Genomic DNA, 21,959 nt, shown 5'->3' with positions numbered 1-21,959 from the left:
GTGAGTCACTCAGACCGGTACCAAAATAGGAATAAAAGAGGGAGAAGGCTTAAAATGCTTCCACCAGTGGTTTAGAAGGTAAAGAAAAAGAACATATTGCAAGAGCAAAGAGGCCGTCACCTGTTCGTGTATTTAATTTGCGTAAAATTAAAGGTAAGAAAGAGCCACAAATGACACCTGAAGATCGTGGCAGTTAAAGACAATAACATGAGAGAAAGTCTTTCTCTGGAGACGTCCGTGGATCCCAGTCTTCAGGCTGACGATTCTCAGAGTTCATTAGGTTAACTAACCTTCTGAAAACGGACCTCTGTGTGTGAATGGATTCTTACACCATGTGAACACCTTAAAATGTGCACATCTACACATTTCAGTTCATAACTAGAATATACACAGCCTGGACAAATTGTCCTGTTGGATAATTACTGCATGGGTGATTAACTTTCAGCTGGCAACAAGTCATTTAACCCCAACTGATGCAATGAGTACCTCCTTAAATTTCTTAAACAACCATGTGGAGAGACGCATCTCGTGGCCGTGGAAAAGATGTTCTCTGTTTGAGAAGGGTCAAATCATTGGTATGCATCAAGCAGAGAAGGAGACTGAAGCAGAAATGACTAAAACTGGGTTAAGAACTGTCCAACGTTGCATTATTAAAAACTGGAACGATAGTGGGGAACCATCGTCTTACAGGAAGAAATAATCAGTGATCACTTAAACGTTTGGTGAAATAAAATCGAAATAGCACAACAGTAGAATTCATGTTTAAGAGTGAAAGTAAGAGCATTTCCTCATGTACAATGTGAAGGGAACTCAAGGGATTGGGACTGAACAGCTGTGTAGCCTTAAGAAAACCACTAATCAGTGAGGCTAACCAGAAAAAAAGGCTTCAATTTGCTAGGGAGCATAAAGACTCTGAAGCAATGGAAGAAGGCCATGTGATTTACCTTATTGTTCCACACTGATGGGGCATCAGGGTAAGAAGAGAGGCAGATGAAGTGATGACCCCTAGTGTCTGCTGTTCAAGCCTGTAGGGGGCAGTGTTATGATCTGGGGTTGCTGCAGTTGTTTAGATCCAGATTCAACAACATTATGTCCAAAGAATGAGGTCAGCTGACTGCCTGAATGTATGAACGACCAGGTTATTACATCAGTGGATTTTTTTCTATTGTGAAAAGGGTATATGGGTATATTCCAAGATGACAATGCCAGGATTCATCAACATTTTCACACATGGATTGGCCACCGCAGAGTCCAGACCTGAACCCCCATTGAGAATCTTTGGGATGTGCTGGAGAAGTGGTCGGACTCTCCCACCATCAATACAAGACCTTAGTAAAAAAAAATAATAATAATAATAATGTAACACTGGATGGAAATAAATCTTGTGACATTTCAGAAGCTTCTTAATGAAACAATACCACAGAGAATGCTGCTGTAATCAAAGCTAAATGTGGTCCAACCAAATATAATAAGAGTTTTTTTTAACATCATAATACTACACAAAGTAGGGACATTCCCAAACATTAATAACATAATAAGTTCAAACTGAGTCTGGGGACTGTCCTGGAGCCAGGGAGTCAAGAATCAGAGGTCGAGACCCTTGCAGCCCCAGGCATCCGACACATGACAAAGGTGGAAACCCTTTGAGGAAGAGGTTTGGTGGCATCCAGGAGGGTCCTGCCTTCCATTAAGGGCCCTCGTGGTTGGTCCTGTTTTCTTAAAACAGAGGGTGTCAAACATACGAGGCCACCACAGCTGTCACTGGACCAGAGGGGGGGTGAACACTGGACAGGTCTCCAGTCTATCACAGGGCAGCTGTTTCAGCTTTAAGCTATAAAAATAACTGCTATTCTTAATTTGTCCACTAGGTGTCGCGCTCTCTTTTTTTTTTTTTGTCAGAGCTGGGGACATACATGAATCAGCCATAACATTATGACCACTGACAGTTGAAATTAATGCCGTTGATCATCTGGTAACAATTCACTGTTCTGCTGGGAAACTTTTGGACCTGTTATTCATTCATGTGGATATTACTTAGACATGTAGCACCAACCTAGACCAGACCAGACGCTCCCCCACCCCATAGCGATCACACTCCTTGATGGCAGCAGGATGCAGCCTGACACAGACACACACACACACAAAATGCTTAAGGAACAACTAAAAAAATATATATGAATAACAGCACAAGGTGTTGACCTGGCCTCTAAATTCACTGGATCCCAAACTGATCAGGTGTCTATGTGATGATCCACAGAGGCCCCTCCCCTCAACCCATAGGACATCTCTGTCTCCTCCCTGAATGTCACCATTTGGTCTTTTCGCATCAGCTTTGATACGCCGGCTCTAGAGAAATAAAAAAATATATATGTGTTTTTTACTAGTGGAAATATTTAACATATCTGTTTAACGGAAGTATAATTTTTACTCATCGACTAAGTGCTGACTTTAAAAGTCTCGCCTGAATACAAACTGCACAACGAAGGCCACAGCCCTGGAGGAGGTCAGAGCTCTTTATCACCCTGTTAGTTCCACACAGGGCCACATAGGTTTGGATTTTGTTTTCTCTTAATAATAAAAAAACCTTCATTTAAATATTGCATTTTGTGTTTGCTTTGACTAATATTTAAATTTGTGTGATGATCTGAAACATTTAAATTTTTCACACCCCTGTAACTGCACCGTCAGAAGATGAAAGCGTCTTTGTGAACAGGAAGAGATTTCACAGTATTAATGTTCAACTTGTTTTCAGTGCTGACTATAAAATTTTGGACATTGTTACTTTTCTAACTCCACTTTACCTCCGTCCAAACCAAAGGGCCACAACTAAACTACAGCAGGTTATGGTGGCAACTCCAGTAGCTTCACTTTGTTAACTTTAATCTATTGTGCCACAACTTTGGAAATATGTTTAGGGCGTATTGTCCTTTCGAAAGCCTTAACATGATGCTGCCGCCGCCGTGCTTGACTGATGGGACATCTTTGCCTCAATAACAGATGTCTAGTGTTTTGTTTTCTCTCATTCTTGCACAGTTTGCATTATCTTCATAAGTGTGCACACATGCAATTGTATCGTCCTTAGTCTCATGCCTTCATGTCTCATCTCACTATGTACTGCACGTACTATATATGAGCATCTTTATAATGATTTTCTGCTAATCACGAGTTTCTGATAATATTTAAATCCCCGATTCCCCATCAAGTTCTTGAGAACAGAAGAAGCTACTTGGATGAAGCCTGTTCTCTTTCTTTAATATATATTCACAGACACATTTTAACTTGAAGCTTTGATTGGATGATAGATAGATAGATAGATAGATAGATAGATAGATAGATAGATAGATAGATAGATAGATAGATAGAAATCCACACTCGACGCCTTATATAATATATAACAAAAGAACAATGGAACAAACTATACACAATATTTCTAAGAATTATAAAATAAGTGCATACAATAAGTGCTCTCTGTTTTTGTGTAATGTCTTTTTATAAATGCATTTTCTCACAAGTGTTTTGTCCTGTCTTGTATTGTGTTGTTTGCACGTTCTCTCATTCTTGCACCGTGTTGTTTTGTCTTCATAAGCTCACAGATACACACTTTGTGCTCAGTCCCTTGTATTGTAGTCTTATCTCATGTCATGATGAAGTGTCCCTTCAGTATATGAATAGTAATAAAAGGACATATTTGACCTTTGACCCAACAGACACTAATCATGTGAGTTTCTGATGATGTTTAAACTTCCCCACCATGTTCTTCATACTTAAATGAAGCTTGTTGCCTTTCTTTAATATATATATATTTTTGGGGAGGTGTAACCATGACCTGGAGGACTGACAACCTTCACAGACACATCTTCAGTTTCGTGTATGAACCCGTGTCTCGGCTGCGTAGCGACGCCTTCCCCCCGCCGCGCACCGAGGGCGCATCCAGCCGCGTAATTGAAGCGCACCTGAGGCCAGATACGTCGGGACACGCGGCTCCGTGGCGGTGGCCGCTGGAAATGAAACGGATTGTTACAGAAAAAAAAAGACTGAGGTGTCCGACAAGACGAAGAGCGGCGGGCTGCAGTCTGGCGAGGAGAAGAAGAGGACAAGAGGAGGGGCTCTCCGGTCCGCATCTGTTGCCTGGGTGAATTCATTAACACGTTAGCACCCGCGCTATCTAGATACGTTTGCGGTGCCTGACATAGCAACGAGAAAGAGAGAGGAAAAATAATAATAATAATAATGACAATAGTGTGATTTGGATACGTTATTAGCAGGAACCAGTAAATATCGGACCGGGTTATATGGTGTCCGCGTTTAAAGGCGGACCTTTAAATGTGTAGGAATGGATTTCGTGTAGGGATGTGCGAATCGATACCACTATTTTTCCCGTCGAGCCGATACCAAGTAGTACTATCCCGATACAGATGCAGATATCGATACTTTTAAACGTGAAAATGGTGACTTTTAATTTTATACTTCTGTATAAGACTTAAACAAGTTGACAAATATTGTAATTCTCTTTAACATCGGAGCAATTAAAGACAATCCGAGCAAATCAACGAGCCAAATGAAAATAAGACTTGAATGTAATTCTTTTTGGACCACGTAGAGTCGTCTTTGGGTCAGAATTTAATACAACAATCCAACATCCTACATTCTCTATCGTTTCTCATTTATATGTTTTGTTAAGATTTAAGGGCTTCCATCAAAGAGGTGTGTCTCAGGTGTAGGGGCACGCTTTTTACTATTTTAGTATTTAATATAGATACGGAGTACCGGTATTGACAATAATCGCGGTATTTATTAAAAAAATAATAATAATAATTCAATATATTCTGAGTGTAATTCATCTCACAAAAGACAAAAAACGACATAAATAGGGTTAATGATGCATTTCCTGGATTTTGCCATTATTGTTTACATTTTTGTCGATATCGTGATACTATATAATATACTGTGACATTGTCTTTGTCCACGTCAATCGTGAAATAAAAAATCTGACGTCGTGACAGCCCTAATTTGGTGTCGTTAAAAATATACATTTTCTTGTGAAAGCGGACTTGGTATCGACATTCTGACGTGAAGATCGATTCTAAAAAAAAAAAAAAAAAAAAAAAAAAACACGTCTAGGTCTGAAGTATCGACAGTTCTGGATCGATACGCACATCCCTAGTTTCGTGCAGGGCTAAAAAGAGCTAAGGGGAGCTAACCAGGCTAACTCCATGTAAACACAGTTGTAGGTTATCCGGGCAGCGTTTTTGAGATTAATAAAGATGACGATACTGGAAGGCTAGACGCGATAATGGAGCCTTTCCTGCAGATAGCTCCCCATTCCCTGGCTATAGTCCTGTCCAGGGTCGGGGCTGGGGAGGCTTCAGGGGCGGCCAGGCTTTCAGAGAGCGACGCACCGCCGAGACACCACATCGGCTACGAGATATTTGCAGATTTCAAGGCAGAAAATACCCAGAAGCATGCGCGGAACCAGCGGATTACCGAGGCTTTGTCCGACACCTTCTTCCTGGGGTGGATAGACGAGCATGTGCTGCTGATCCAGGGGAAGGAGGACCACCTGGAGGAGCTGAGGGAGGGATGGATGCGGAGGTCTCTCAATCCGCCTCGGGGATTCACCATCAAATATCTAGGTAAAAGGCCTCCACACCCACCCTTGGTTTATTTGTTTGATTACACCGACCTCCAGCCTCCATGGAGACCCTTAGCTGCTCATCATAGCCACTAATGTCCCTTGTCCTCACATAAGAGTTTGGCTTGTACCCTCCTTATTACCTTCAACACTTTTTTTTTTCTTCTTTTCCTTGGGGTGTCTCATATGACCCCAGTAAAATTAAACCTCCAGAAAATGATTACAATTAAAAACTTTTCCCAAGTGTAGCAAACCCACCTCATCCCCACATTTCCATCCAGGACACTGTAAAATCTCACTCATATTAGAAAGAGATGTGTTTAAGTGGCTTTTAGTGCATATTCTTGTCATCTCTAACATTTGGCATTTGGTCATTGTCACCGTTACACTAGGAAAAGACATTAAATATGAAGCAAAAAGCATGTATTTAGAGATATTAATAGGTTAAGTTGCAGTTCATACTGGAAGTAGATTAGAGTTTCTTTTAAAATCACTCATGGGTACAAATGTAATTGCAGTTTCAAGGGTCCTCACCAAAAAAACTAAAAGTTAGGGGTTAGGTATTACTGTCATTACAACAGGACAAGAACCGCCGCTTAACGTCTTTTATTTTTGTGTCATGCAGAAGCTTTGCAGTGTTTGTTGGCTGCGTCTCCGAGCAAAAGATACAGTTCATGGTGTTGTTTTTTTTCTTAAATCCATGTTAATTCTGCCAGCTATTCATGTTGGAAATGTTGTTGTGTCGCCTCACAATGGCTTCTACAGTGCGTCTACATGCACAGCTTAATGGAGCTATGCTTTCTGAATGCGGTCCTTGTCCCAGTTCACATGCAACTGAGAAAATCAAATAACTGGTGGAAACGTGTCCTCCTCCTCCTCCACACTAGGTGGCGATATGTGTCTTTTCAGCAGGTTAGTACGGTCCCCCTTTCAGGTTGACCTATTACGTCGTATAATACACAACTGGAGTCGTTCATGCGGCAGACTGGAATCTCAAACTACAACCAGATGGATAATAGTTCAGCTTTTTTAATCTCGTTCGTAATGTGCGCGGTACTTCTGGTTCAGATAAGATGGCGCTATCCCTCAGGTCGTTCTTCTGTCGGCTCTGTTATCCTTCTTCTTCTGCAACCAGCTTTCTTGGATGTTTTTGTTTCGGGTTGTGGAACATACTCGCATGCATTGTTCAGTTAAAGTCCGATTAAGGCGTATATATGCCGGTGAAAACCGAATTCCAGTCTTAATTGGATATGTTTGCTCAGCACTTAAATTGTTTAGTTAAAGTCGGATTAAGGCAGTTTTATCTCATGTGCTGACTTCGGTTTAGACTTCTGCGTTGAGGCTAGCGTCGTAGTCTATAGTCACCATCCCCAGAAATGTAACTATCCAACGCGGTTCATTGGTCCACTTGGTTGTTGCGTATTTCCGCTTCAGTATTTCCAGCTGCTTCCCCATTTCCACCATTTTCAAATGGATTGGTTTGAGTCAATAAAGATGGAACCCACTCAGGAAACTGAGGACGTTCATACGAAGAGAAATTTTGGGGAAAGCTTTGTTGAAAGTGAAGCACTAAGTAGAAACAAAATTAACCTCAAGACTACATGCGTGAGTTACGGCGTCTCGGTCCTGCAGCACCTTATAAGCGCCTTTATTCCGATTCATTAGTGGTTAGAAGTTAGGGAAGGAGGTCCAGGAGGTCTAGAGGAAGACCAAAGAGGAGGTTTATGGACGTAGTGAAGGATGTCTCTCATACATAGACCAGTGTAAACCCCTATGAAGCACAGTCTAGTCCATCCAGTTCCTCTATGCACAAAGGAGCAGACACCGGTTGTGCTGATGGGTTGAGGACGTCTCCAGGAATCAGGAATCACCTCCATGCTCTTAAGACTGTCCTGCAAGTCACAGCAAAACCTTCTGGCAATTGCAGTGTTTCCATTACCCTCAGAAATGCTTAAAACCCAAAATATCACAATAAAAAACTGGTAATGGAAACACCTCTGAAATATCTAAAGCTAACACACTTTTCCGCTCTCATGAGGTGGTTTCCTCACATTTCCCTGTCGGTGGCGTCACCAGAGCTCATTTACACGACACCTTTCAATGCAAAGACATATAAAGAGCGATTTTACTCAGAAATATCACTGTTATTTAGCGGAAAACTGTAATGCAGCTACTGTCACCTGGTACTGATGTGGCATCCAGTAGGAGATGGACTATGTGTTGAACTTCTGTAGGGTCCAGGTTTCTCCTCGTGCTACCAGACACCGACCTTAGCCAAAAACAAGACCAGTGTAAAACAGTCAGAAAAGACGAGAAGGGGAAACAGAGGAGTCGTGTCATTGTTGCCCCTCTAGTTCACCTGTTGTTAATTTAATTAAGCAGCTGAGACTGATTAACGACCCCCTCTGCTACTGAACTGACCACATCAGTGTCCCAGAGGTTTAATGGACCTCATGCTATACTCAGATTAAACGGTGTTCTCTTAATATTTTCAGCAGTGTATGTATTATAGTTTAATTGTGCTGATTTTTATTAGAAATGGGGCCTGTATTTTGTGGTTTCTTAGTGTGTTTGTACCAGTTGTTAAATGAATATTTATATAGAGAATCCAATATAAAAAAAAAAATGGAAACAAATCGTATTTGTTCATGAATGTGAAACAGAAAAAAACAAGTAATGCTCTGATTTTTCAAACTTTTGATTTTATGTTCAGATCAAAAATACAAAATTCAAACATGAGGGATAAATTTAATGTTGATATTTTTTTGGGTGAGTCGCATCTTATTCCACGACTGTGTAAACGTAGAAGTAGAAATATTTTCCTGAAAGTTTTCAGAATAGCTTTGCTTAAAATGGGAGTACATCCTGACTTCAGTCACAAAGTTCAACTCTGTGAACCAACTTATGAGAACATGGAGGACGTAGGACAATTATTCTGTTAAGTTTATTTGCACAAATGTGAAAATTACAGTTGTACGGAATAAGAAAAAAAAAATGTGCTTGCATAAGATTTACATTGGAAATGTATGAACAGTTACAAGAAAGAGGGAAAAATGATAATACCACTAAAGTTCATTGATTAAATTTGGTCTTTGAAGAACTGAATTTGAGTTCTGTAACTGGAACATCAGTGCATTTGGTGACAACACTGCTTCAGCCTTATTATTATATGTGTTATTATAATATGTATAAAAGTATTTGCATCCATCAGAATTTCCTAAAATGACTTGAGCCCAATCTACCAAATGAAAAAGAAATATTATAGATGGTTGATTACTTTATTTAAGTAAATAAACTTTGTTTATACAGCACCTTTCACAGGTAATAAACCACAAAGTGCTTCACAATGAAATAGTAAAAAGACAGAATGTTGCACAAGAGAATAAAACAAAAGTAAAATAAAGTACATTCAATGCAGTTAAGACAAAAAACATAAGAAGAATGAACCCCAGATTAAAAAAAGCCATAAAATTACAATTTACCAAAGGCCTGTTTAAGTAAAAGAGTCTTTAAGCGCTTTTTAAAAACATCAACACAAGTATTAAAGCTATTTTGTCCGAAAAACTTGCACTGTATTTATCTAACCTGGAATTATGTCACCGCATGTAATGGATCTTTTAAGAAGCATGGGTTCAGATTCTCAGGCTACAAATTGTATATTAAGAAAACATGTGTCTCAAGAATTCAAGAAATCATTCCCTGAGAAAAAATAAATAAATGGGTATAACCCGGCCCAAAGACTTAGAACAAGGCCATGCCATAAAATGAAGGAAGATGGAGCACTGTACCATTCCTGTGTCTTAACAACAGCAAGTACACAAACTCATCTCATAAAATGGGACAAACTTATATCAAGATTCATTTGACATGGAAAAGAGACCTTGAGAGCAGTTATTATAAGACAAAGGAGGATGGGGCCTCCCCTCATCCAAAACCTATTTTAATGCAGCACAAATAAGAGCAGCAATATGTTGGTGTATTGCAGCCTAAGAAGAACAATGGAAAGGTTGTCCTGCCAGATAAACACCTACAGTGTAGGTGTATAGGGAAACTGGAAAACCCCTGGATGAAATCAGAAATCAGAAGAGGAATTTAAAATACTGTGTTGGTGTAGATATCAGATTTCCCACTGAACAAATATGGTGACGTATATAACTCTCAGACGGACCACACCAGAAAAACAGCGTCGTTACAGATGCATTTAAACTAAAATCTTACTCTACAAGCAAGAAATCAAAAAGAAAAATAATAGAGGAGATCATAATCGATGCATATAAATCCAAAATTAAACTATATGAGGGCATTATCACTTTAAACTCATACTGCAAAATACATAAAGGACAAATGGGAGCTGATACAAAAAGCAAATGACTGGAAAAAAAAGTTTTGTGTTTAATGATGTTTAATCACTATTGTATGATTTGCGTCTACTTTTATTTGACGGTGAAATTAACATTTACTGTCAGCATAAGAGACAAAATAAGCTCAATTATAAATAGAATTTCTTGTTTTTATTGTTGAAATAAAAAGGTTTTAAAATTAAAAAGGATAGACTATATTTACTACTATAAAATGCAAGTGTTAATTGCTTTTTAATGCCCAGCATGACTCTAAGGGGTTACATGGGTTTGTCTTTTCAAAATGTGGTACATTTTTAAACATGTGTTGTACACCCATCAGCCATAACATTATGACCACTGACTGGAGAAGTAAATAACATTTCAAGCAACTTGTGACAGTTCGGTGTTCTGCTGGGAAACTTTTGGACCTGGTATTAATTAGTGTGGATGTTACTTAGACGTGTAGCCCCACACTAGGGTCAGTTGTCCGGTACCATGTCGTCCCCCACTGGCCCAGACTCAAATTACCTGAGGCTGAGAGACGAACGGTTACCTCCAACACATACGCCATCACGTTTATTATACGATATACGCATGGCACCACGTCATCATAACATTTGGAGGCACAAGGGATAGTTACAGAGCTTTATAAAGTAAAATGTGAGGTAGAGCCTTCAGCTATCGGCCCCCTCTCCTTTTTGACAAAGTTTATATAGTTACGGCTGGCTAGGGTGACTCTGAGCCGTGCTACTATAGGTCTGTCCTCTAATTTATTCTCCCTTGCTTTCCATGCATGCATGTGCTACTACTCTGCACCATATTATTAGGTTGCTGCTCTCCTCTCTATGTTTTTATGTCTTTTCCCAGTAAGACCCTCCATACAAGCTCAAGGTGTCACTGTCACTATAGTGTCAGTGTGACGTCTCTGTGAAAGCTCTTGAGACGATTTGAATTGTTATTGACGCTATATTGATAAAATCTAATTAACTATTCCCATGAGTAACGTACATGTGTATGTCTCGTTCTCTGTGACCCTTAACACTTCCCATTGTGTGCGCTCTTGTACTGCTATCGTTCTGAGGACCGGTTTGAGTTTTACATCATCTGAGTGAGGACATTTGTGCAAAGTGAGGACCTCACTTCTTTATAAGGGTTAAGACTTTATTTTAGTGTAAATGAGGTTACGGTTAGGGTAAGGGGCTAAGGTGAGGCACTTTAATTGAGATGGTTAAGGCTAAGGTAAGGGGCTAGGAAATGCATTATATTAATCCTCACAAAGATAGCCATACAAACGTGTGTACGTGCGTGTGTTTCTGTGCGTACACTTTGTCTGGTATTGCATCATTCTAGCTGTATTGAAAGGCTGCAATGATGTAACTGGCAGTAACACCTCCAGACTGACAAAGGGAGTGAGGGAAAAGAAAATATTTGGAAAAAGAGACTGAGGGGGGCAAGGGGCTTGTGGAAGGAGAGCAGAGAAGCAGCTAACACTGTATTATTTCAGTCACTTGAGATTAGCATTATGAGAATATATCTGGTTTTATACCATGTCTCAAAAACTGTTGGGTTCCAAAACACCAAATCACAGCTTCCCTAAAGAAAATGTTCGGTGGAGCCTTGGAGTTCAAACCTCATGAAATCTAATGAGATGTGTGAAATGTCTCTGCTCTAACTGCTTCTTCTCTTTTACTTTGCTCAGGTGTTCCCACACCAACAGAGGAGGTTCTGCACCATACACTAAGTATGTTGGTCCGTGAGCAGAAGATCTACCCGATAGTCGACGGATATTTCATTGTAACCCCTCAGACTTATTTCATCACTCCGAGCCTAATCCGAAGCAGCTCCAAGTGGTACCACCTAGACGAGCGATCTGCTGACCGACGCCAACACCAGAACCAGCAGCAGCCCCAGCAGACTCAGTGCACCTCACCTCTCTCCGGCACCGTTACCCCCTCCACTTCTGGAGGGGTGCGAGACCGAACACACCCGAGCTCCAGCCAAAACCACAGTGGAGGAGGTGGCGATTCTTTTCACAATAACAGTTATCGTGGAGACGATCCCCCTAGCCACCACACTAGCTTGCAGCGCCGATCCCCCAAAGGCCACCGGGAGATGTACTCATTGCCACACTCCCCACAAACACCTCCTCAGCAAGCAGGAGGCACCACAGAAAAGAGTCGCAGCACGCTTGGGTTCCCATTCAAGACGGACACACTTACCAAGCACCGAGGAGGGGCAGTTGGTGTAGGAGGAGGTGGAGGAGGAGGAGGAGGGGGGACTGGAGACGTAGAGAAACAAGCAGGAGGAAGTAGTACAGGAAGTCGAAAGTTTGGCTTGAAGTTATTCCGTCTGAGTTTCAAGAAGGACAAGACCAAGCAGCTGGCTACTTTCTCTGCACAATTCCCCCCTGAGGAATGGCCCCTACGGGACGAGGAGGTGCCCAACCAGCTTCCACGTCACATAGAGATGGAGCTCATCCGCAGAATCAACCCTGACCTTACTGTGGAGAACCTGGTCAGACACACAGCGGTCATGAAGCGTCTCGAAGAGGAGCGTGCTCAGAGAAGTAAAGCGTCATCAGCCAATGCCTCTCGTAGTAGAAGAAGTGGAGGGAGACAAAGAAAGCAAACGCAGACCAAGGTCAGTTCCTCACATAGCAAAACAAGGGCGTCCAGAGGCGACCCCGGGGTCGGTTCCCACCTAGAGCTGGCTGAGAGAGACTACCGCGGTTACTCATCCTCGCTGGCTCGGTCACCAAGGGACAAAGCCCTGGCCATGGAGCGGCAAAGGGCCCGGCTACACCTGGCACACAGCAACCCCAACATCCTCGACTCCTCCCACCTCCCTGGCACACCAGAGTGGGATGTATCCGGAGAGCTTGCTAAGCGACGCACGGAAATGCCTTTCCCCGAGCCAAGCCATGGCCCATCAGCACACTCCAAAGTCCACCGGTCACACTCCCACACCCAGGAAAGGAAGTCCAGGAACGAACGCAGTGTCAAGGCCAAGGAACGTTCTAGATCCATGGACAACTCGAAAAGGTCACATGGAGCTGGACTGATAGGACCTTCGGACTATTATGAGAACCTGAGCCTTTACTATAATGACGATGGTACCCTGCGAGCTAATCAGAGCTCTTCTCACCACTCCTGTGCCACAACTCCCTTAACTAAGGTATCGAGCGATACCCTAGGGTTGGACGGTAGCAGGACCTTAGACAAGAATAAGAGCAGGGACGGTCTGCCCGCATACTTGCCGAAATTACTACCTGCTTCCATCCCTTCTGATGATTTCTTCCAGTGTTCAGGTTCCTCCGAGGCTATTCTCTCACCATCAGACCCAATGGGAACTCTGGACAAAAGCAACCACGATGGATTAAAAGCAGGAATCACTGACAGGCAAACAGATAGACAGACGCCCCATCTACCAGAAAATAAGGAGGACTTGCCGAAAGTAGGACCTAAGGGTGGCAGCCTCCCTCCAATACCTCTCTCTATCTCTGACACCCCTCTTTCTAATGGACGATCTCCCCACAGTGCCTCTTCTGGTCAGGAGAAACTAAGGGAGATCTTTAGTAAAGACACACTCTTTAAACCTCCCCCCAGCCTCCCTTTGCCTGGTTATAGCTCCCTGAGAAAACCCAAAGCCCTTGCATCCTCGGCTCTGTCCTCATCTTGCGATGCCCTTGATTCCCAAGAGGACTTTGATGCTCCCAAGCCTCTGGTGGCAACACCAGCTGCTCCCCCACAGGGGACTGAGCCCATATCCAGCGCCGCAGAGGCCTCCTATGACTACTACAATGTCTCGGACGATGAGGAACTTGAGGAGGCGGGGGCTAAAAGTCGAACGGATGAGATGCCTGGAGGAAGCGTTGCGAAAATGAGAGGAGGTGGATCAGGGACCATGCAGTGGCTGTTAGAGAGGGAAAAAGAGAGAGATTTACAAAGGAGATTTGAAAGGACCCTCACTTTCCCTGGAGCTAAAGAGAACCTGTCAGAAGCCAACCAGAACCAGCAGTCAACCCACTCTGCTAGACTGGACAGTATGGACTCCAGCTCTGTGACTGTTGACAGTGGATTCAACTCACCACGGTGAGAACATGTACACACTGCATATGTACACACTATTATGTATTATCATCAGTCCTACAGTACTGACTGGTCACCTGTCTCTCAACACTTTATTTTACAAATTACATCAACAATTTTATCTCAAAAGAAAGTCCGGGTACGAGCCCAGCTCGGGTTTCCTCCCACCTCCAAAGACATGCTCGTTAGGTTGATTGGTGACCCTAAATTAACCCTAAATCATGGTTGATTGTCTCTGTGTTAGCCCTGTTAGATGGACTGGTGACCTGTCCAGGGTGTACCCCACCTTTAGACTCCAGCAACCCCCGCGACCCTAGTGAGGATATTATCTCAAAATTCCAGTTTTTATGCGTTGAAAGTTTTGCATCGTTTGTTTGCAAGATTTTAATTCTGATCAGCAGTGGAACTCAAAATGTCCACGATGAATGAAGAAGTGCCTTAAAATTCAAATTCAAAAAGTAAAATGGGTGTGCAATTTTGATTAATTTTATATGAGGCGTTAACCAGTGTCGTTAGCCACCTTGTGATTGTGCACACAGCATTGGAGCACCTTAACAGATAAGCCTTGTTTTGATGTCCTCACATCGGGTTTAAAGAGCTTTAATTTCTGCTTATATGCAGGAATCAAATGAATCATAAGTAGAGTGCATTGGATGGTATGATAGACATTACTAACTTTAGTGTAACTGTGGTCCAGAACGCTCTCCTCTCTGGTTGGACATTTAATAAACAGTGTACTAAGGAGTGTGGTACGTTTGCTCATGAAAAGTCAGGGGAACATTGTTGCTGAATCACATCATTACACCAGCCGCCGTCGATGTGAAAACAGATTTCTCTGCCTTTCCTCTCGCCTCAAAGTTGTATTTGAAGAGTTGGTAGTCGATCCACTGCGTGTGATTTCTGATTGTCCATCTCTGTCTCCATCTCTGCAGAACGAGGGAGAGCTTGGCGTCCAACACCTCTTCAATAATGGAGAGCAATCGTCGGCAGAACCTGGCACTGAGTCCGTCGCTGAGCATTACTACTGGCAATGGTCCTCCTTTCTCCTTCCGAATCCTAGAGCCTGCCGGGAGCCAACCTGAGAAACTCCAGAAGCCTAGTACCTGCCTTGCGTCAATCACCAGCGTTTAGGGCCGGGCAGATTGTAGAACCAATGGACGGGACTTAGAAAAATCAAAGTCATGTCCCCAATACCTGTAGACAGACGGACGGACGGACGGACGGACTGACTTAATCAGTGGAACTGTAACGGATTCACCGTGGATCTGTATCCGATTACACACAAATACAGACAGATACAAACAGGACATTAGGTCACCAGGAAACTGCTTGCTCTCACATAAACACCACAAGGCCACTGGGCACACTGAACATGTCATTCCCCAGCCTCTAGTTTACATATTAGAACCTGTGTTCATTCATGAGGGTTCTAGTTGGGTTGTTTGTTTGTGTGTTCGTGTGTGTGTGTGTGTGTGTGTGTGGACACCTTTATAGCTATCTTTCTGAGGTGGCAACTGCAGCTTTAGACATTTGGGACTTTTTTTTTTTTTCTCGCACCCCTTTCAAAGGGCTGTTTAAGGGTTAAGACATGGTGTTAGGGTTAGGCTAAGGGTTGGGGTTAGGTGTAATGCATTCTGTCAATGAGTATCCTCTTAAAGATAGCCATACATACACGTGTGTTTGTGCGTGGTTCTGTGCATGTATAATCTGTAATCTCAGGTTATATTATTCCCATTCCCATCCCTGCTGCTCCAGATAAAATGCATCTTTCCCTCTGGTATCAACTAGTTCTCCGCACTGAAGAGCTGCAGCTCTGCTGACTACTGTTACTGATGGTACGCATATTTTAACTGATCCAGTCTAACATATCATGTTGTCTTAACATACGCCACTGGCAGACTCCCCTTTAAGGACCAGTGCGACGGGGGAATGGCAATGCATACCTTGACCATCATTCCAAAAACGTTTCAACACTTGAACTCAAAGGAGTAGCCTATAAACAGTGTTTACTTTTTATTTTTAACAGTGATATCCTATGTAGAATGAACAGAACACTTCATGGGTCTCTTAGTTGCCCGTCTGAAATGCCTGTTCGCTTACCAATGGTTACGACGTGAACAGTTTACACATATTTAAATAATTCTAACACAGGCGGATGTTTTTATTTGCTTTGTTTTTTGTGTTCATCTCCACTGGATACATCTGTCATGTTCATCTCATCTCCACCTGAAAACAGTCCTTTGTCATTCTTGTATTCATGCCACTATTTTTAACAGACTGAATGGGTTTTGTGAGGAGTAAGAAGAACTACATGAAAGAAACAAATAAATAATGTACAAAAAAAAAGAGAGCGGTAACATTAAGTACATTTATATAGAATATAATTACCTACATTTATTGAAGGTTAACGTGAAATTAATAGTTTATGATGATGTGCTGAATTTGTTACATTGCTTATACATACATACGTAGATATATGTAGCACAACCAGACTTATCATATATTATTTTATACACTGTAGGTTCTGTTGTTCATGGCAGCTACAGATCATGTTTATTTCCAGTGCTCCATAGGATGTAAATGCATTCATAAGTGCCCAGTTTTTCACTTTCCCCCAAAAGAAATTTATTTTCATTCTTTGGCTGAGAAGGTTCTCGGTCATCCAAAAAGCAAAGCTGAAACAAATGTAAACTGTGGGGAGTTTAGGTTTTTAATAGGAACATGTGTGGGTAATTCCCTTAGACTTTAAATAAATAAGCTCCTTAAAGGTGAAGCCAAAGCAAACAGAGCTCCCCCTGGTGTCTGACTACAGTATAACCCCCTCCTCTAAACTCCACCTCCTCCATGTTAGTGGATGAGACTTGAGCCAAACGAAAACACTAAAATACACGTCAAATATATTTTGTTTCAAGGATCGATTCTCTTATTTTAGGTAGTTAATATAATACTGATGCATGTTCAAGTGACAATTTTTCCGATACGTTTTGTTTTAGTTATTTGATGCTATAGAAACAGGATGTGACATCATGGTGACTACAAGTTTCCATGCCAACTGCTCCATGAGTGTAGGGAAAAAATAAAAATAAGTAAGTACAGTGTATAATCCCAATATTTCCTTGTAACTGGTGGAGGTAGAGCAGAGTGCAGAATTATTAAAATGAAAATCCACTCCTGGACCATACTCTGCCTCACAAGATGACACCACCCATATCCCACGTTGTCATATATTGTCACATATTTATATACAGTCTATGGTAATACCCATCTTACATCACTAGGGTCTGTTAATGACCAAATACTCATTTGTCTTCTCAAATTCCTTTTGATTTCAGCTTTGATTTTGATTTAAAATAAGTGTGGACATAGGGAACGGGCCATATGTAGCTATAGGTACATTTGTGAAAAGGGGTGGGTGCAAGTATAATTAGACAACCCCATAGGAATTATCACCATTAGATACAAAGCACTTTCATCCCAGATAAAACACATAAAAACTGAAACAAAAAAAATTATATTAAATGTGTAAAAGTTCTGCTGCTTTGGACGTGACAAGTTTAAATTGTGTCACAGATATAAAGTGTTGGGGAAAAAAGAGTAGCTCACTTTGGGCAATGGTAAATTTTAAATTTTATCCTGCAAAACTTACATGCATGTGACATTAGAGAAAACTTGTTCATTTGGACAAATAACTGCTCTTTAAGTGCCTTTAAAGGTTAGGACGTTGAAAGGTGAGATTTAGAAAACTGAACACAACAAGGGGGTGTGTGGATTTGGTTTTTAGTTTCATTCTCGTTTATATCTACACAGCGTCACCTTTCATTTTACGCTTTTATCTGTCTGGAGTTCTTCATTAAAACCAGAGTCATTCATTCCAAACTGCTAGCTAAACTGCTAGACCATACGTCTAGAAATGTGCATGTAGTCATTTGTTTCCATTACCTCTAGAAATGCGCCTACATTGCGAAAAAAACTCTCAAATCTAAAGCTGAAAGACGTTTACGTTTTCATGAGGTGGCTTTTCAGACATATCGATATTAACGTTTATCTCAAAAGTGCAATGGAAACACTTTTTTTTCGCTATTCCCCATCACTGGACATGACAAGTCCAAGTCAAGTCCATCTTCTTGAAAGTCTCGCTGTGTGACGAGAATTTCAGAGAATTATGGGATATTTACGACAGTTACAGCTCATTCACTTCTCAATGGAAACACGCACAAAGCGCAATGGTACTTTATCAGAATTTCACAAATATCACTTATATTTTGCAAAAAAAAATGGAATGGAAACACATTTATTGTCTTGTTAAACCGTACAGAGATTATAAAGAGATGGTTCCATCAATAACAGTAGCTCAGTGACCCCCCCACCCCCACCTCCATCACCTCCTCATTTAGGCTGAACCCAGTGTTGCCCTATAGGCTCCTTTCTACTACTAACAACTACCTCCACAGCAGCAAAAACAGTCCGTCCTACTTGCTCTCACTTAGCCTCTAACTGTGAATGTCTTGCACACACACACACACACATGTACACATGCATACAAACACACACAACATATAACATATAACAGTACAGTACCCACAGTGGTTTGTCTTCCTCAAGTTTTCTAGAACCACAAAACCACTGTCCCAGTTTGGAGGCCTCAGCCCCTGATGCTCCTTTTACCACTACAGACTTTTGACTCTGCTGCAGAGATGCTCCTGTACACTATCCCAGCCACTTGCCTTTCATTGTACACTGTACCATTATTGCATCTTACACCCAGCTACTACTACTACAACGTGCTGGACCCTCTCTGGCATCTCTGCACAGCCTGCATCTGTACCTGTCCTTCAGGTGGGTCTCGTCTCTCCACTATTAGTAGTAGTATTTATTAATGTCAGCTACTTCGTCTTATCTCCTGCTGATACGTGCCACGGAAGGGCTCGGCCTTCGATCCCCTCGCCCCCCCTCGCCGTCCCTTCCATCTGTTTTTCGACCTCTGTCTCCGGCTGCCCGAGGCCCCTTTCTTAGCAGCTCGTTCTACATTTGTTGTTGTACCAGTGCTATATGCAGTGAAAATAAAGTTTAATCTTAACTAATTTCCTCGAAGAGTCTCTGGGTGCTTCACGTCGGATGGAGCTCTCTGCGCTTTGTGACATCTGTACATCAACTGTTTTCGGAGAGACTTTCAGAGAGATCGCATTTCTACATCCCCCCCCCCCGTGCAGCTGCCATTTATGCCCCAAAACAAAAAGATGAAGAGTCGAGTCTGTTCTTGCGTTTAAGTCCACGGGAAGCCTAGGGACCCAGTTCTAGGGGTGTATGCCACATAAGGGTACGCCATCTACCCACTCCTGTTGGGTTCTAGGGTTATTGGTAACTAGGGTTGCACCACTTTTGTCCGACTATAAATATGTACGAGAGAGCTTGTGAGAATGTTTTGGTGGAAATACGAAGGTAGGAGATGGCAACAGGAAGGTGGAGTCTAGACGCTGGTGATGGTGATGATGATGATGTTGGAGCAGGAGGAGAAAGGCTGGATGGCAAGGATTAGATGTATCGAGGGGCTGCGCGACAAAGAAAGAAAGTGGGAAAACAGAAAATTAGACAAGAGTCAAGAGAGAGAGTCCAGGTTAATGGAGCAGCAGAAATAGCCCACAGCGACACTGGAGTTACACTTTTGCCTCTAAGCTTCATTTTGGTGCTATCGAAGTGGTAACGCCTTCTGACCAACAAAACGAAAACAAGATACCTTCACATTATCCATTGGTTTGATGCCACGTTGAATTGTCTATTTCATGGTCCAACTTTTTAGGCTAACTCCTCCTCAAACGGAGCAAAAATCCAAATTGTTTTTGGAATTTTCCGACAGAGCCTGCTTCGAATTTGTACGTTTTGGCATCTGAAAGCTTTAGCGTACACGTATTAGAGGCTGTAGTGTGTAGTGTGATCTACTTTGGCAGATGGAGATTCTTAATGGAGTCTCTTTCTTTTATTATTATCATAAAGATGGGTAAAATGGTTGTTGCTGCATTAGCAGACTCCCTGAACTCTGCTCTGTTTATTGCTCTGTTAATTATTCTATGAAAGACACACATGCACCAACGGGTTCATGTCCAGATTCTCTGAGCCAAGGTTTTAGCTCCCGTCCCTTAAACGCGGTAGTTTTTAGCCTCAATTTGACACCAATCTTGGGTTTAATATTACATTTGAGCCCCGGTTTAGTTTAATGCATCACAGTTTAGGGGTTTTAACTCCTATTCCGCGTCTTATTTTGTCTTTTTGTATGATCTAACCCTAATTCCCCGACTGGCCGAAGTCATGGGCTCCATCCCTCATGTCTAATCTCCGCAACCCTCTCTGCTTCAACCTCTTGTCTCCTCCAGACCTCCAGAGTCATGTAACAACACATCACTTTTCTACACTAATTACAGTTCATGAAATGTCTTCCCTCAACATCGGTGGAGATTCATAAAAAAAAAAAATGGAGGATATATATATATATATATAAATATATATATATCATTGTTTCTGATGGTGACAGTATGTCATACCTGTAAATGATGTTTATCTGTCATGACTAGTCGAAAATAACAATAAAAACAATAAAAAAGAAGGATTTAAAAAATGATAATAATAATAATAATGTCTATAATATCTGAAAGTCCCTTTGATGTGTCGTACTGGTGTTACAGTTGTTATAGTGTATGTGATACTTCATGGGGATTGTGCTGCTTTTTAAAAAAAATAATAAAATAATGTTTGGATACACCACCGTTGTGGGGTTTTTTAATGTCATCATTGTCAGCTGTGGTGAAGGTGAAGGTGAAGGAGTCCCAGACGTCATTTATTGAACAACTCAATCAAGACGAGGTGGAAGTTGAATTTGCTGGGGGGCGGGAGCCTTTCCCAGGGCTAACGGCTAATGGCCTTAGTCAATCCACTGCAAAAAAAAATGTTGTGAACATGTGATTATGCATTAAAAAAAATGAAAAAGTTATAGTTCCTACCCCTGCAGGATGTAGATGGCTTAGGCTACGTACGTAGGTTACGTAGTTGGGAAGACGCATGTGAATGTACCCCTGCTGGATGTAGATGACTTAGGCTATGTACGTAGGTTATGTAGTTGGGAGGGTAGATGTATGTGAATGTACCCCTGCAGGACGTAGATGGCTTAGGCTACGTACGTAGGTTACGTAGTTGGGAGGGAAGACGCATGTGAATGTACCCCTGCAGGACGTAGATGGCTTAGGCTACGTACGTAGGTTACGTAGTTGGGAGGGTAGACGCATGTGAATGTACCCCTGCAGGACGTAGAGGGCTTAGGCTACGTACGTAGGTTACGTAGTTGGGAGGGAAGACGCATGTGAATGTACCCCTGCAGGACGTAGAGGGCTTAGGCTACGTACGTAGGTTACGTAGTTGGGAGGGAAGACGCATGTGAATGTACCCCTGCAGGACGTAGAGGGCTTAGGCTACGTACGTAGGTTACGTAGTTGGGAAGACGCATGTCAATGCAGCTACAAATTGGGGCAGAAGGATAAACCATCTCTTTTCATACTAGAGGGGCTTTGTGGGAGTTTCATCATATTCAAGGGAAATAAACATGTAAAGGTAGAAGAGATGGATTTGTCCATAAATGCACATTACGTATTCGTTAAATTTCACATCATTACTCCACAGAGGCTTTAGCTTTTCTTGGAACGATGACAAACTTGCCTCTTTTTGTTCTCCATTAAAGCATCTTACCATTCGAGGACCTGTAGTTAATACAGGTCAGTGTTTCAGACGGCTCTATTAAACGTAGAAAACGAATACAAACTCAATCGGCTCTGACGTAGGATGAAAAACGGAGCTGCAACCTCAGGATTTTTTCCATCGTTAGCCTAAAAGAAAAGATGGGACGGCCACACAAAA

At 42.0% G+C, this 21,959-nt stretch overlaps 1 protein-coding gene across 1 annotated transcript; it reads left to right on the top strand.

Moving 5' to 3' along the window:
- The first annotated feature begins 4,802 nt into the window (after nucleotides 1-4,802).
- Nucleotides 4,803-17,007, top strand: LOC125007627 (storkhead-box protein 2-like). The gene is made up of 3 exons (XM_047584344.1): nucleotides 4,803-5,633; nucleotides 11,672-14,063; nucleotides 14,993-17,007. The coding sequence occupies exons 1-3, from the start codon at nucleotides 5,294-5,296 to the stop codon at nucleotides 15,189-15,191; spliced, it is 2,931 nt and encodes a 976-aa protein (XP_047440300.1). The 5' UTR covers nucleotides 4,803-5,293; the 3' UTR covers nucleotides 15,192-17,007.
- The last annotated feature ends 4,952 nt before the right edge of the window (nucleotides 17,008-21,959 follow it).

This window comes from Mugil cephalus, chromosome 5 (assembly GCF_022458985.1).
Source record: "Mugil cephalus isolate CIBA_MC_2020 chromosome 5, CIBA_Mcephalus_1.1, whole genome shotgun sequence".
NCBI classification, from domain to species: Eukaryota; Metazoa; Chordata; class Actinopteri; order Mugiliformes; family Mugilidae; genus Mugil; species Mugil cephalus.
This window is presented reverse-complemented; position numbering and strand designations above follow the sequence as displayed.

Excerpts from the sequence above, each read along its gene's own strand:
- LOC125007627 (XM_047584344.1), top strand. The coding sequence starts at position 5,294 with ATGGAGCCTTTCCTGCAGATAGCTCCCCATTCCCTGGCTATAGTCCTG. Across the intron at positions 5,634-11,671 it reads ATTCACCATCAAATATCTAG|GTGTTCCCACACCAACAGAG; the intron begins GTAAAAGGCCTC and ends TACTTTGCTCAG. Across the intron at positions 14,064-14,992 it reads AGTGGATTCAACTCACCACG|AACGAGGGAGAGCTTGGCGT; the intron begins GTGAGAACATGT and ends CCATCTCTGCAG.